This window comes from Miniopterus natalensis, chromosome 5 (assembly GCF_054644295.1).
Source record: "Miniopterus natalensis isolate mMinNat1 chromosome 5, mMinNat1.hap1, whole genome shotgun sequence".
Taxonomy (NCBI): domain Eukaryota; kingdom Metazoa; phylum Chordata; class Mammalia; order Chiroptera; family Miniopteridae; genus Miniopterus; species Miniopterus natalensis.
This window is the reverse complement of record NC_142085.1, coordinates 23695171-23710722: the sequence shown is the minus strand read 5'-3', so window position 1 is coordinate 23710722 and position 15552 is coordinate 23695171. Positions and strand designations below refer to the sequence as shown.

At 41.6% G+C, this 15552-nt stretch overlaps 1 protein-coding gene across 1 annotated transcript in view; it reads right to left on the bottom strand.

Annotated features, from left to right (window-relative positions):
• LRRC1 (leucine rich repeat containing 1) overlaps positions 1–15552 on the bottom strand; it is a 120598-nt gene that overhangs the window by 17488 nt on the left and 87558 nt on the right. Inside the window, exons 5-10 of the mRNA XM_016198040.2 lie at positions 11043–11099; positions 10700–10763; positions 10242–10316; positions 7872–8016; positions 5040–5158; positions 3407–3490 (exon numbers count right to left, since the gene is read on the bottom strand). Of these exons, the coding sequence (XP_016053526.2) occupies positions 3407–3490; positions 5040–5158; positions 7872–8016; positions 10242–10316; positions 10700–10763; positions 11043–11099 (544 nt within the window). The remainder of the gene's footprint in view (positions 1–3406; positions 3491–5039; positions 5159–7871; positions 8017–10241; positions 10317–10699; positions 10764–11042; positions 11100–15552) is intronic.

Sequence of the window (15552 nt, the reverse complement as noted above, 5' to 3'; positions counted from 1 at the left end):
CAAAAGATACAAATAAGTTGCTTGAAAAATCAGAAGCATGCCACATGTAGCAAACAAAGCCAATCCAGCCTTCCCACTGGAGATGGAATGGTGCCAACAAACTGGGCTTTAGTGAAGACAGACAGCTGCCAAGTTATGCCTTGGAGAGTTTCTGAACAACTTAAAATGTAATTCACAGAGAAGCATTCTCTCCAGAGAAAATAATCTGAACAAATCTGACATAACAAATAAGGTTCCAGGCCATGCAGTTATTAAAAAAAACTGAGTTTCAGGGGAAAACGTCCAATCGTTTACAATGAAGTACACACAGAGCAGTGAGCAGACTTGAATATTCATGCAGGTATGAAGCAAATGGAAGGGAGAGATGCAACTGTGGTCTGAACAATACTTACAAGATAACAAGTTTACCTGACTTTTCTAAATTTCCAAGCAGCTAACAATTAAGAAAACAAGAGACATTCATTGATTTGCAAATGTTTACTACAAATAACACCACAAAACACAAACAATCTATTATTGTGATCCACACAGTACAAATATTTCCCCCTCAACCATTTGGGAAAAAAAAAAAAGCAAATAAATGCTGCTATAGGCTAAGAAGCTGTGCTATAAAACCGACAATAAACAAAACAATCAAATTTTTTAAAAAAAGACAAAACCTAGGAAGAACTACAAAGCACAGCAGACCAATGGCAGTTAATACAACTAAGGATTTGGGGCATATAAACTGAAGTGGTCAGCATTTCTGTTTAGATATGTCATGCAGGCAACTTAATTGTTCAAAAGAAAGTAACAAAGTTTTGAAAGAAAAGAATCCAATCAGGAAAGTGAAGGAGTTGATAAAACGCCATCAAGTTTGGAGACAGAGTGAGTACACATACATGGTCGCTGGGCGTAAGCCCCACCATCACCCTGCCACATGCACACTCGCACACAGGGCCACAGGGCCTAGCACACGGATGCACAAAGACTCATGGCATGATGTGCAGCCCAGACCAACATGACGCAATTTGAGGTCAGGAGGCCCTCAGTGGCTTGGCTGCTCAGCCCCAATGGTCAGAGGCAAGCACTCAACCACTTCTGCTGGTTACCAAGCTGTGACCCGCAGCAGAACTGGAGACACATGCTCAGTGCGCCTCCGACTCTGGGAGCTGAGTGTGTGAGCAGCAGCGAAGGTGTGCTAGAAAAGATCCAGCTCCTAAAAGCCGAAACATTCTCTGCTGTATCTGGCGGCTGAAGGAATAGGCATAGACTTCATTCCTGCATCACACTCCAGATGCCAGAAAACCAATAATGATTTCTGAGAAAGTAGATAAAACATGATAGCTTAATAAAATGCTTTGAAGCTAGAAATACTTTCACTTTTCAAATCATGAAAAGCTGTTTCTAGTAAATTTATGCAGACACACAGCAGGCACTAGGCATAACCCTCTAAAAGGAAACACGTAGTACAAGTTTCATTCTCTTAAAGTGAACAGAGGACTGAGGTTAAAAGGATGCCGATAGTCTTACAAAAATAAAATTCTAAAGCTCTGTCTAGAATGTGTTCCTTTGAAAGAGAGAATCAAAAGAGAGGGAGTGGGAAGTTGGGGGCTGGAGGTGAGATTGGGGATTAACATGATACTTAAAAGTGCTCTCTTCAGCATTACCTTGAAATATTTCTAAAATGCATTAATTTTCTAAAATGTCCAAACTAAAGAAAAGTTGACCTTTCTTTATCAAATTAAGGTCCTGCCACATCTCAGGGTCACACAGATGAAAAGGCTGGGCTGAATCAGTGTTAGCTGAGTGGCCAAGCTGTTACCCGCCAGTGAAAGAGCCATGAGCTGGCTGTCGGGAGACACATCTTTGCAGCCAGTTCTACGCACCCCTAGCTACCTAAGCCCTAGTACGGAAAGATCTTTGTTGGCGTCAGTTTCCTCATCTGTGAAATAAGGAAATCCCATGACCTTCAAAGCTGTTGTGAGGATTCAGTGAGTTAACACATGAAAGTGCCTAGTCTAGCACATGGCACTGAGAGGAAAAAAGTTGTAAATCTTTTCTACTTCTCAGTGCATGTGTTTATGTGTCTAATCTATTACACATCTACATGTGCTATTCCACAAGAGTAAAATTAATGTGCAGAATAATGTTCAGCTCTGTGTTTTGGTTTATCACTTAGAGACTGGAAACAAATGTTTTTATTAGCAGAATCTCTTGTGTCCCAGTTAGGCTGAGATGTAGACTTAAAGCAGCTGGAAACAGTTTTATTTAGATGCCCGTGTTCAGACTGAGGATGTGTCAGAGTATGGTCATGTTTATAATAAACATCCTCGTGCATCCATTCAGGGGTGCCGTCTAACCCAGGGAGCAGCCTGGGACATGGAGGACAGAGCACCGAGATGAGGAAAGGAAGGAAGAAATCAGGCCAAGTTCAGGCACCCTGAGAAGCACCCCCAGAAAATGAGAAGCCCTCAAGTTATGGCTGGTTAGATGGCAGCTTTGAAATTATTCCAAGACAGATGTTGGAAACTGTCAAAACAGAGAAACAGAAACTGCACCTGGCCGGTGATCGTATCACACAATCCCACACCTTGTTATATGAGGCCCTCAGGAAGGGAAGTGACTCACCAACATTTGATGAAGGGAAAACCAGTGGCTTAAGCTTAGTTTTAGGCAATGTTGTTAATAAAAAAATCAAGCTCAACACTACCCATCTCCAATCAAGTTCCCCTAGTTCCTGGTAGATTGTGAGCCTTCTTTTTAAACAACACACGAGACGTCTCCATGTTTGATATGCTACGGGCTTCCTTCTCATTCTCGGCATTTTCACCTCCCTGCCAGAATCTAACTGCCTCTAAGTCCACAGAGCTCCTCTCCACAATGGACAGCGACTGCCTCTTTTCTCCTGCTTGAAACACTGACAAGGAAAAATCCTAAAAATCTGATTGCAGCTCCCCACTTGCCTTCATCTATGACACAGATGGTTTGGTGAAGAGCTCATTCACTCCTCTGGCATGAACCCTGCCCAGGGTCAGTCTCTGCCCAGGAACAGGGATGTATCAAGACCCATTTTTATAATTTCAATGGCTTAAGGGGCAGTTCAATTTTACATTAAATTCAATCAAACCCAAAGTCGTCCACTTCCTCTGCCAAACTCCCAAATCACCCATCTCTGTCGATGGTGGCACTATTCTCTGTAGGCCAAGCCCAAAATGTCAATCTCTCTCTCCCACCTACTCTCTTCAATGTTACTGATGATCACTCTTTGATCTGAGTCCTCCAACCATCTTATACTCACAGATGAGAGTTCATGATTTTAAAAAGCACTACGTGAGTCTTTTAAAAGTATTTGACATTTCCGGTCCCTTCTGTGTTATTATTTCTTTATAATTATTATTTTACTATTTTTTAAAAAAGCACATACCTCTTTTGGTAAAGACACTAATTTATTTCTGTCAGCATTCAAGTTGCTCAACTTCTTAAGTTTTCCAATGCTCTTAGGTAAGGTCTGTTAAAAAAAAATTTTATTAACTCAACACATATTTTTGACATGGCACAGTACAACAGATCTTTTCAAAGACGAGAAGAATATAATCTTATCCAGTAACAGAAGTAATAGTTTTTACTGAATATAGGATATTTGTGAATTTCACTTGGGGGATGTGGAATTTAAATATTCTGCATTTTTGTTTGGAACAGGTAAACACCTAGTAAAGAGGTAATGAAGGCTCTTCAACTCAAGTGAGAATTTAATTATCTTCAAGATTCACCCCTTCCCTGGTTACGTCTCTGAGAACCACACTGATGTGACTGTTTGGCCGACTGCAGAAGTCACAGCGTTGGGGCAGGGGATCTGAGTGCTGAGCAGGGTGCTGTCACCCCAGGGGAAAAGAGGGCTGCGTGGGCTGCTGTGCGGAGCACAGGGTCCTGCGGGAACAAGGCCAGGGCCCACACGGGGGCCTTCAACACTCTCACGGAATCTGAGGGTGAATGTCATTTTTTAAATTGTTGTGATTACTATTTGTAAGCCTAAAACCACAAACTAGGGCAGGAAGGTTTGGTCACTTCCCTGCACCAGCCCGAGGAGTCTGCTCTGGCTGCCTGAGGAGAGACGCTGCCACGTGCCCCACGTATTCTGTGTCTTTGGTCAACTCTGTCTTTTTCTGCTCTTTTCACCTAAAGAGCATTACTTACTCTTTTATAAAGAAAGAAAAAAAGGAGAAAAAGAGGAACAAGGAGAAGGAAAAGTAGGGTAAAAAATTAAGCGACATAATGAAGACAGCAAAGAGAGGAAGACAGGAAAAATAGCAGCTACAGGACCACTGGAAAGGAGCAAGAGAAGATGAAGAAGCGATCGACAGTGGGCTGGCGAAGGCAGAGGGGGCAGCAGGAAGTGAGAAGGCAACGGAGACTTGCTGCCACCCTGCTGACCTGCGCCTGCAGGTGGCGCATGCCAAGGCCTTTGCCCCAGGTGGGACGGGAAGCTTGGTCCAAGCGCTGGACACCTACAGTGGCCTCCACCCGTAAGTTCCAGGATGGGGCAAGATCACAGATCAAAGCCCAGCGGGTACCACTCTCTCGCTCCCCACAAGAAAGCATTCCTCCCCCAGTCCCACCGAGGCTCTCCCTGGCCCACCACCACGTCTCCCCCTTCTCTCCCGCTCTTCCACTTGCTAAAGGGCCCGGAGAGAGCTGCTTCCTCTGGAGGTCGCTGGACGCCATGGCAGAGGCATCATCAGCACATCCATCGACAATGGCTGATCCCCACCCCTCAATGGTGACCCACCCGGTGTCAGTTCAGTCCCTGTACGGTGAGCACCACAGTGGCTCACACTCGGACGGGGGAGCTGAAACACCACTCTCTTCACTTACGCGGGTTAAACACCAATCCTCTCGGGGGCAGGCATTTGCTTCGCAAGTCCCTTTTTTGGATGTAACATAAGGAAATTTCCATTTAGTCCGCCCAAATGACAAATAAGTAGAGTCTACCCTAATAAGTCTTTATAACAGATAAACCACACTATAAATACGCATTCGGCCGCGCAGGCCGCACTCACCAGGAGTCGGTTCTCTGTAAGAACCAATTCAGTGAGGCTCTCGCAGTCCCCGATTGTTTCCGGCAACTGTGTTAGTCTGTTCTGATCCACCTTCAAGATGGATAGTTTCTTCAGTTTTCCTGTAAGAGCATTATTTAAACTCATTAGTTACAACTGTTTTCCTAATCATCACTTGGTACTTATTTCCTATCTGCTGTTCTTTCTTGTTTTAAATAGTTATTCATGTTTTCCACACCCAGCTCTTCAAGCTATGAAACTACATTATTCTCATTTAGATCACTAAAGGCTGGGAGTTAGAATAATGTGCTCAGAACATCAAAAACAGTCAGCAATTAGAAGCAGATCATTTAAAAAGTCGCTACCTGCCCGGCAGGGCGTGGCTCAGCGGTTGAGTGTCGACCTAGGATCCAGGCGATCAGGGTTCAATTCCCGGTCAGAGCACATGCCCGGGTTGCGGACTCGATCAATGACTCTCATCATTGATGTTTCTATCTCTCTCTCTCCCTCGCCTTCGCTCTCTCTGAAGTCAATAAAGATATATTTAAAAAAAAAAAGTCGCTACCTAAAAATACCATATCGAAGCCAGAAAATGTAAAGAAAAACAAACAGCTGACTCTTACTGGATCTTTAAAAACAGGAGACAGACTTTTATCTCACTTCAAGAGTACTCCTACTGAAGACAAGAAACAATGAAGTGCAGTTTATTATATTGTGTACGAACGAAAACGCCTTGGTGAAGATCCCTGTGCTGAAGTATTTCTATACATGCAGAATGAGATGGTAATCTTTGAAAAGTCTCATGAAGGACGGAGCCCATTTCACTTGGGGCAGGAAGGTGGACTTCCTGGTGGTGCCTTCATGGGGTGAGATCACAAATCAAAGGAAGGAAAACCTGTCTACTGCAGCTTCCTCAGAGTCCCCACTGAGTGAAGAAAATCCTCCATCATTTAGATTTCCATTTTCAACTACAGCTCAGGGGGCTGAGCCTACAGCACAGAGGTCCTCTACTAAGAGTGGCTGACATGATTAACACTTTCCTCAGGAAAACCAGAAAGCAGCCCCTAGCTAAAGAGACATAAAGCTGGAGAATGGGAAATGCCGAGAAGATTAATTTGCCTTGTGTGGCCTACAGGGCAAAGCAGAACTAACCTTCTAGAGCTCTTTATTTAGCATAATCAGTCATCTACTACCGCTGTCCCCAGAGGGTTTCCACCTGTCCTATCAGGAGACACATTAGTGTTCTCTGCAGGGGACAATGAATTGCACCCCGGACATCTCACCCTAACAGAGGAGTCTCCCTAACAGTTGTTACCTGCAAGTGGTCTTGCAGGCTCCCCTGGAATACGTCCAGTGACAAGGTGCTCATTTCTTCACTAAGCAACCCAAACTAACTTGTAAAATATTTCTTTTAAAGCTCTTTCTTAAATCAAGTTGAGATTCACAGTCCTTGCACTGTTTGAACTGAAAGATGTAATAAATCTACTCCTCTGCCACAACATCCTTTCAAATGCTTGAAGCCAGACATCTCGTGCCTCCGATATCTTCCTGTTACAGGCACTAAAACATCTCTGGTTACTATAACTGCTTTGCAATGCCATATGTGATCCTCAGTGAACATTTCTACCTCTGGTCAAAATCCCCAAAAGGCAATGTCTACATTGCAGCTGAGCTGCTGTTACTGTTACCACCTTCATCCTGAACAATCAGGGAGGACGTGGTCCACTGCTATACAGCTTCTCCAACTACTGAAATTCTTTCAGAAAACTTCCTTTGATGTTTTGAATAAAAGTTAAATAGGATGGGTATTTTAATATATCTTTATTGATTTCAGAGAGAAGAAAGGAGAGGGAGAGAGAGATAGAAACATCAGTGATGAGAGAGCCATTGATCAAGCCCGCAACCGGGCATGTGCCCTGACTGGGAATCGAACCCCGATCCCCTGGATCCCAGGTCGACGCTCAACCGCTGAGCCACGCCCGGCCAGGCTGAATAAAAGTTAAATGAAGGTCAAAGACAGTAATCCTATGACAACTACATGGTTAAATATAGCTTCTTTGCCCGGCCAGGAGATCGGGGTTCGATTCCCAGTCAGGGCACATGCCCGGTTGCGGGCTTGATCAATGACTCTCTCATCATTGATGTTTCTATCTCTCTCTCTCCCCCTCTCCTTTCTTCTCTCTGAAATCAATAAAGATATATTAAAAATGTATATATATAGCTTCTTACAATTTCTCAGCAGCTTTACTATGGTGACACTGCCAGTCCATGTCTGTGTATACCTTTTCAAACTGGAATTAATTTCTTTATGCTAAAGGGAATATGTAGACTAATTTTTTTTAAGGAAATAGCATAGAATTGTTAACATAAAAGATTATTTTCAATGCATCAGAAAATAATCTGCATTATTTTCAGCACACCATGCCACCTTTAACAGCCCTTCACCAGGTTATGCAATAAGGCCAAAGTTACATTCTTCTAAACTATTTAGAACACTCAATGTGAAATTTCTTAGTGATGGCTCATATGCCTGAAACACATTCTACTATTTTGGCTAATCTCTACTGATATCACTGAGACAAGGTGTCGGTGAAGTAGATATGAGTCAACAATTATAAGAATACCTATAATTGCTACGAGGGTGAAGGAAATACTTGCATATAGAGAAAGTTAAGTTGTATTATTTTTGCATTCCGTCTTAAAAAGAAAAAAAAAAAAGCAACAAGGAAACTGAAGGAATAGCATCCCCCACATCCCCAAGCGCCTGAATGTGGTAACGGAAAGATTCTCCAAACGCTCGAACAGCCAGCACCTTTAGTTATTTCCAATACGTACCAATGCCATCCGGAATCACTTCTAATAAGTTCTGGGAAATGACTAAATCTGTTAATGAAGTCAGGCCACTGATTTCTTCAGGAAGTCTTTCCAACCTGTTTTCAGAGACATCTAAGCACAGCAGGTTCTTCAGATTTCCTATTTCCTACATCAGTGACAGAGAAAAAGAGACTCAGGCTGAAGCCTGCCATAGCACAGAGGGATTTGTTACAGCAATATTTTACAATCAAATCCCAGAGTAGTCCTAACGATGTTTCTTCAGTGTTTATCTAGATGTGAAGGCTGGAGTAAATTTCCAGACCCCCTTCCAATGAAAACAGGAAGCTGTATGAATCACAGACACAGTGCTTCGAGGGATGTCAAGTCCTCCAACTTTAGACAGGCAAGGGATCATTCACCTAACAGATGAAGAGACTGGCACCAAGAGAGAACAAATGACTTTAAGGTCACAGATTAGGACTGGGGGCTGGAATCCAGTTCTCCCAGTTTGGAATCAATCACTAAGTAACCATCTTACACTTCAGGGGGCCCCTGAGAGTTTCTCTGTTAAGAAACCATCTACTTTTTAATCTCCCATAACAGGCAGTACTTGTTACAACAAACATCAGTGCAGCTGCTTCCCAGAAAAACTAGAGCACAGAGACCCACTGACACCTTTACCGTCAAGAGAAGAGAGAGGCACACTGCTTCTAAGGAAAACAGTCTACCCAGGAGTGGACAAGTACCTGAATGAGTCTAACAGTCAAGAGTTACCTTACCTTCCATTCACGTATTTTCTCTCATAACTGCTTCCACTTTTCCATTCCATTGCCACTCAATTAAATCCCCACTCTCATTACCCTCCTAACTGGACTGTTAGCTCTGCCTCTGGGCCTCTCTCTACCCTGGTCCATTCTACAAACTGGCTTCCACATTTCCCTCCTGGAAACATAGCTAGCTCTAGTCATGTAATCAGACCACTCTTCCACTCAAAAAAAGTCTAATGGCTCCCTGATGTATACATAAGTTCAAATTCCTCAATCTGTATTTAATTTGGTCTAATCTATTCTTTCCAGCTTATCACCTAGCAAATATGCACCCTATGGCCCGCCTCTGCAATTCCCGTCTATAGGAAACCAGATTACATTTCTACTAATTTCATGCCAGACCCCTGAAGTTGTTCTACTTTTCCATTAATTCCTTTTAATGATGTTGTTGCACCCTTTTCTTTCTGTCCTCGAGGAAGGTGAAAATAATCTGATTATTTGAGACCGTCTGATGTGTTTAGTCCTGATTTAACTGAAGTTTATACAAAAGAAGCAAATGAGCTGTTTAAATAACACAATCACTGGTATTCTGATTTCTTTGTGTTTAGGAGGTGGCATTTTGCACATAATCATTTATGAACATCTGTACAAACAAATACTCACTCCCCTCCTCATGTCTAATAGCTGATATTTTATTACTTTCCTGACAACTTCCTGGTATTTTTCCCCTCTCCTTGGACTCCTAAAATAACCAGAATTCTCTCAATCAGGAGTACTCAGATTTTTCTAGAGAAATCTGAGCAATAATCAAACCCTCACCCACACCAGTTGCTGATCTGTCCTTTCCTTTGCCCAAATGCAGCCTAAGTCCTCAGAAATGACTCAAATTGGGTCCTAGTTCCATTAGCTGTAATGATGTCATGGGAATTCCAGTGCCATCACTACAACAGTTACATTTTTACTTTGGTACTTCTTTCTAGTGTTGAGGCTTCCCTGTGCTGACAGGGCATATCCCACCGGAAGTGCCAGCCTGCCACACTGGTTCTCACTGCCGAGCAGAGAAAGCATCAGTTACTGTCAAATGCAAGCACCTGGACCATCATGAAATACATCCTGACTTTAAAGACTGGCTGTACTACACACTAGAGAATAAAATTTAGTAATAGATGGAGGAAAAAAAATAAAGAGGAGAATGTTCATTTATGAAATTAAAACTTTTAATATTGATTTTACATCAATTACAGGGCAAAATGTGGTCAAAATTATGCCAAAAAGGCACATCACATAGAGAGGCAGAAATGCATACCATCAGAATCAGGAGCCCTGGTAATTTACAAATTTGCTGGGCTGGAAGTAAGTCCTATGGGTAGCAAGGATTAAAACTTCTCAAAATAAAGGATATATTTGCTATCTTTAGAAATAGTGGGTTGAGGCTTTCAGTTTTTCTCTGGCAATACAGCATGATAAATGCTTACTATATTTCTTCAAATGTCCTTTCCAATCAAAGTATTGGGTTTTCAAGGTTCCTTTTATAGAAAATCTCATGCACAAGCAGGGAAGACATGAGGGTGGTGGTGGCTACTGAACAATGTTTTGAGGAACAAAATGTGAAATTACCACTTACCTGAGGTAATTCTGACAGCTGATTTCCGTCCAACCAGAGATCCTTTAAATGTAAGAGAGCTCCGATTGATTCTGGCTAAAACAAAAAAAATAATGTTACGGTAACAATAACCTAACATTGTCTTCCATTAAGAAAGAATCCTATTTCAACAGTTAATGGTTGAGTACCACAGAGGGTGTCTGCTGGTATTTCTCCAATATTAAGCCCCCTTTCTAAAAGCACCCCAACACTCTTCAACAATGCCAGTCATTTCCACTTATGCTCATCATCTCTAGTCCTGACCCCCATCCCCCTGAATCACAATTCTTAACCTGTGTGAACTGTAGCACCTTCTTTCATGTTGTTCAACTATATATATGGAAATACTGGCTTATAAGCATCCCTACAAATCTCCCTCAAAATTTGTGTTCTAGGTAAGGAAAAAATTAAATTCAAATCACTCTACAATATGGACTTACCAAATTATATATTTCATTGTTTCCTAAATCAAGTTCTTGTAGTCTCCGTAGCTGGGTAAGAGAGCTATTTAAAAAAAAAAAAAAAAAAAAAAAAGAGCTTAGTGAATACTTAGAAATGCTGAGCAATGATATTCCTCACTTAAAACTAGTTTCCAAAAATAAGATTCATTTGGACTTTGTTAATACTGTACAGGAAGGACCATTAAGAGAAGGCTGGCATCTCCCAAACTTTCCGTAAGGCACAAAATCTCTTTTTGACAAAATAATGCAGTAATTTTTTTTTTTAATGCTTAAAGTAATTCATTTGGAACAAAATCCCCTCTTATTTTCCCCAGAGACTCACTCAGGAAGATATGTGAGAAGATTCTCTCTCAGTTCCAGTGAAGCCAGGTTATAAAGACTAGAAATGAACAGAAGAAAACAGTGTAAGAAAAATTCCTGAGATTCTTCCTACTCCCCCCCTCCCCATACACACTCCATAAGGAGCAACTCTTAATGAAACCAGTATATCACTTCCCAGGGGAAAACTATCACCACCACCCCATTAAAAACAACAATCATCTCTAACTCCCAAATTTTACTTTTAAAAGAAAAAGAGTAGTTTCATCATGATAAGGCACCCTCATTCAAATGCCTTGTTCATTTGATATGTGCAAGTAATTCACTAGTAATCACTGAAAGACAGCCACTCCTGGGACCAAGATAGAAGCAGGATATGTTCTCCTAGACTTTAGAATGTCAAAAATGTGCTGTTACCATAAAAACAGTAATCTCATGGAACTCAGAGCTCTTTTTCCAAACATCAGCAAGAAACCATCCCTGTTTGACAGTAGTGGGCATCTCAGTCCACAGTGCTCTCTACTAAAGATCATAAACTCACAAAGCAAGCGGCAGGAGCTCTATGGAAATAACTGCGATTTAAATGCATTAGGGATAATGTAATAATATACCTCCTGTGGCACCTGGAACACACGCCTGACTCAGTAAATGCAACTACAATACTGTTGCTTTTACTTCTATTAAACCCCAGAATGATACTCTTTTCAGCAGATTCTCCTGCCTCTTGGGTGTAATCCAGGCCTGCTAGGAGCACCCCGTGAAAGGAGGCAGGTGTTCTCCCCAGACACTGATTTCCTGGGTGGCAATTCTGCATCACCAGCAACCTCAACATCCAAGTGATGTCAGCACAACAGACTGACTCAGGAGATGACTGATTTGTCTGTTACTCCAACACTGTACTTAGGCACTGTACTAAGCTCTCTACCAATTGAAAACTCAAGCTTTTGCTAATATCACCATAGTAATGTCTAGGCTTGGAGAATTTTTATGTGTGAGGGCACAGTACACAGGAGTCAGGCATTATCCCAACACTCTAATCTGCTGTAATCCGCTATTCTCCTTCCAACATACAAGCCAGAGTCATGGGTGCCAACAAAGCTGGTTTCATAACACTGGAAAATGTAAACCTGATTTGCATGAGTAATATATTTACATACTTAACGGCCATTTGCTTGAAAATGTATTTTAACTATACTATGACATGCACAAATTCTGCATCCCCTTCTCCAATTTTAGAAACTGAACAGTTTTCACAATTAAAGCAAGAGCAAACAAAACTCTTTAGAATGTATTATTTTCGGAAAATAAAAACCCCTGCTAATAAGTAATTATGAATTTAATAACATTCTCCAAATAAAATGCAAGCAGGTGGGAAGTTGGAGCTAACAGGTTCTGCTTTCTTTGGACCACAAGTTTACACAGAAGAAATAACAAAGGGGAAGGAGAGAGAGGTGAGGACCCCACCCAGTATCTGCTTCCAAAAGCAATCAGTAGATAAAAGTCATAAAGCAAGATTTTAAAAGTCAGTGTAAAAGTAAAGATTTCAAAAAAAAAGGGCTTTATTTTCAGTTTTAAATTTTCTTGTAACCCCTAGTCAATTTTATTGGGGAGGTGGTAATCATTTGGCCATTTTCACATTTATATTTTAAAAATCAGTGATAGAACTATCATTTTATCCATTCATTACTTTGACAGCTATTTTGACACACTGAAGACATCCACTAGTACAAGGAGGAAAAAGTCCTTATTTTGCTTCAAAACCCTGATTCATTGGGTATCATCAAAGGCATGTTAAAGAGTTGTTTTATGAGCCTTGGTGCTGAGTGTTTACCAAGGTCTGCAGCCTTCACTGAGGCCCCCTTACCTGTCCTCTCTGAATTAAAAACAATCAGCACAAGGATAACACAATTAGTAATGGGAGGCTTTGTGTGAGGTTGAAAGGGGAGAAGCCACAGTTTAAGTCTGTCGAAAGTTAACTCTGCAGGCTTCTGCTTCACTGCCCCCAGGCAACACAGATGCTCCATTCTTCACCATTTAAAGTTTAAAAACACCCGTCAGTTTGGGGCGAATATATCTTACCTTCTTAACCACAGCAAGAACTCTGGGATTTGTATTGGTTTATGTCATTTTAAAAACACAATACACATTTTTAAATTATCTTTAAATTTTGTCTTGAGGGTCAAAGGCATAGGCCACAGTTACTAAGCAAATAATGCTTGAGCAAAAATACTGCAAATATGCCAACAGACTTGTGGACATCTGCAGCTTAATAATGACATCATGTTAGGCTAAATGCATAGTTCCCACTACTACCATGTTAGCATCCAAATATAACATCCTCTTAAGTAAAAAGGGTCTGACTCAAAACCTCTCAATTTCTACTGTTTTGGGATAGTGGGGAAAAGGCAAAATGTTCAGGATTACAACAACAAATATATTTTTGCAACCTTTCAAAATTCAAAAATGAACTTAAAACAAAGTGCATAAAATAATAGCCTTTCTGAGGTAATGCTTCCCCATAAGTTTAAACTATTTTAAATGAAGCAATGAAACATTATAATCAGACTCTATGGACCCACGGATGAAAGTGTCCCTCTGAAAAGAGCAGATGGAGTCTGAGAGGCGAGAGGCCCCCATCCTGGCCTGTTGCTCACTAACTAGCTGAATCTGCTTAGTTGAGGTGCTTCACCACTGTATCTCAATTTTCCCTTAAGTGAATATAATCCTACCTACTATGGCAAGTAGGGCATAACAATTTTCCCTTCAAGTTCACAGAGCCAGCCTTGTGCCTTATTTCCTTGAGACAGCCCGTTCCTCAGCACAGTCAGGTACCTTACAATGCGTGTACTCTGGGTCAGGGTCTTCTGAAAGATTGCTAAAAGATGCCATTAATCATAGGAGCCATCCCCACTACAGAAGCTCCTTGAAGAACAGGCCCTACAGATGGTGCGCTGTGGCACAGGCCAGCTTTTAACTAACCACGCAATGTCCACAACTGGTGGCCAATGGGAGGGGCAGGACTAGCAAGCAAAGAAACAGCTTTGACTAGACTCCCACCTCCCATATGAGCCCGAACCTCAGATACAATCTGGACTGGTCATTCTCAGTTCAGAGAATCATTAACTTGCTTCTAGATGAAAACAAGGCTTTGGTGCTCATCAGATCTTGCTTAGGCTGGCTCCGGACCAAGTACAGAATCCTACCAGCCCACTCCAAAGCATGGTTCTCCAGGTTGTTCTAGTAACAGCTGATATGAAATAGGATCCACCTGAATGTAGAGTTAGACCAGAGACATCAATTGAAAATGAATGAATGAATGAATGATTTCCCTTCCTAGTCTTTCATAATATGGCATCTTCAACTGAGACTTCAGGACAGTGCCCTCCCCATCAAAGCAACCTATTCAATGCAAATACCTTTGCATCTCTTACAGCAACCTAAACAAGAACTCAGTGCTGAGAAGTGTTGGAGTGGGGGATGTGAGCCCAATTCTGTCTGCTTGAGGCCAGACTCTTAATCACTAGGCCAAGAGAAACAAGGCAACCCCATCTCCACATGCACTTAGCAGCCTCTTCAGCTACAACATGACATCATAGGGACAAAAGGAAAGAATCAGGTATTTCTAATACTTTTACAAATGTGACGAAAAGTAGACACTCGAGCTGTAATATGAGAATTGCTGATCTTTAATGTTCCTACTAATAGTCACATCAGCAGCTTACTATATGACACATATTGTTGTAAGTGCTTTACAAGAATTAACTTTACAGATGAGAAAACTAAGGTACAGAGAGGGCACCTGAACAAGGTCTCACGCAACTCAGGGCTCACTAAAGAATCTGCATTTTTAATCACTGTCTTCGGAGGTCTCTTTCTTGAGTTGCTGAGTCAACTTTGTGAATAGGTAGTCCATTAATATATACATAAAACAAAGTATTCAGTGGTAAGTTTTCCTCCCATCTTTGTCCCCCATCTACCCGGCTTCCTGCCACCGTGCCCTTCTTGTAGGAAATCACCTTTTCTGTTAGTTGCTGCTGCATTCATCCAAGGTTTTCCTTTCATGCAAAGACAAGCCTATATGAATATAAAGTCTTAACCTCCTCCTTTTCACGTGGAAGGCAGCATCCTATACACATCTGACACCGCTTTCCTCACTGAACAGAGTTTTGTCTCCTTTCTCACCTGTACATACCTGTATTTTTTTTTTTTTACAATGGAATAATACCTCACTGTCTATTTGCACCTTAATTTTTTTAAACACTCCCCTATTAACAGTTACTCTACCCTTCAATTTTAATTTCTGGCAAGTTACATTTCAATGCAGCATTGCTGGGATGACTTCATCCTTCTGCCGCAAAAAGAAATGATAGTTTTCCAGTCTCGCTGTCACTCCCACCTTTCCTGCCACCAAATGGGGACAAAACAAAGCCTAACAAGCTCCTGCAGGGAAAGAGCACACCAATGCCTAATGTTTTACACAGTTCATGATAGCAGGGACGAAAGTGCTACTCTTA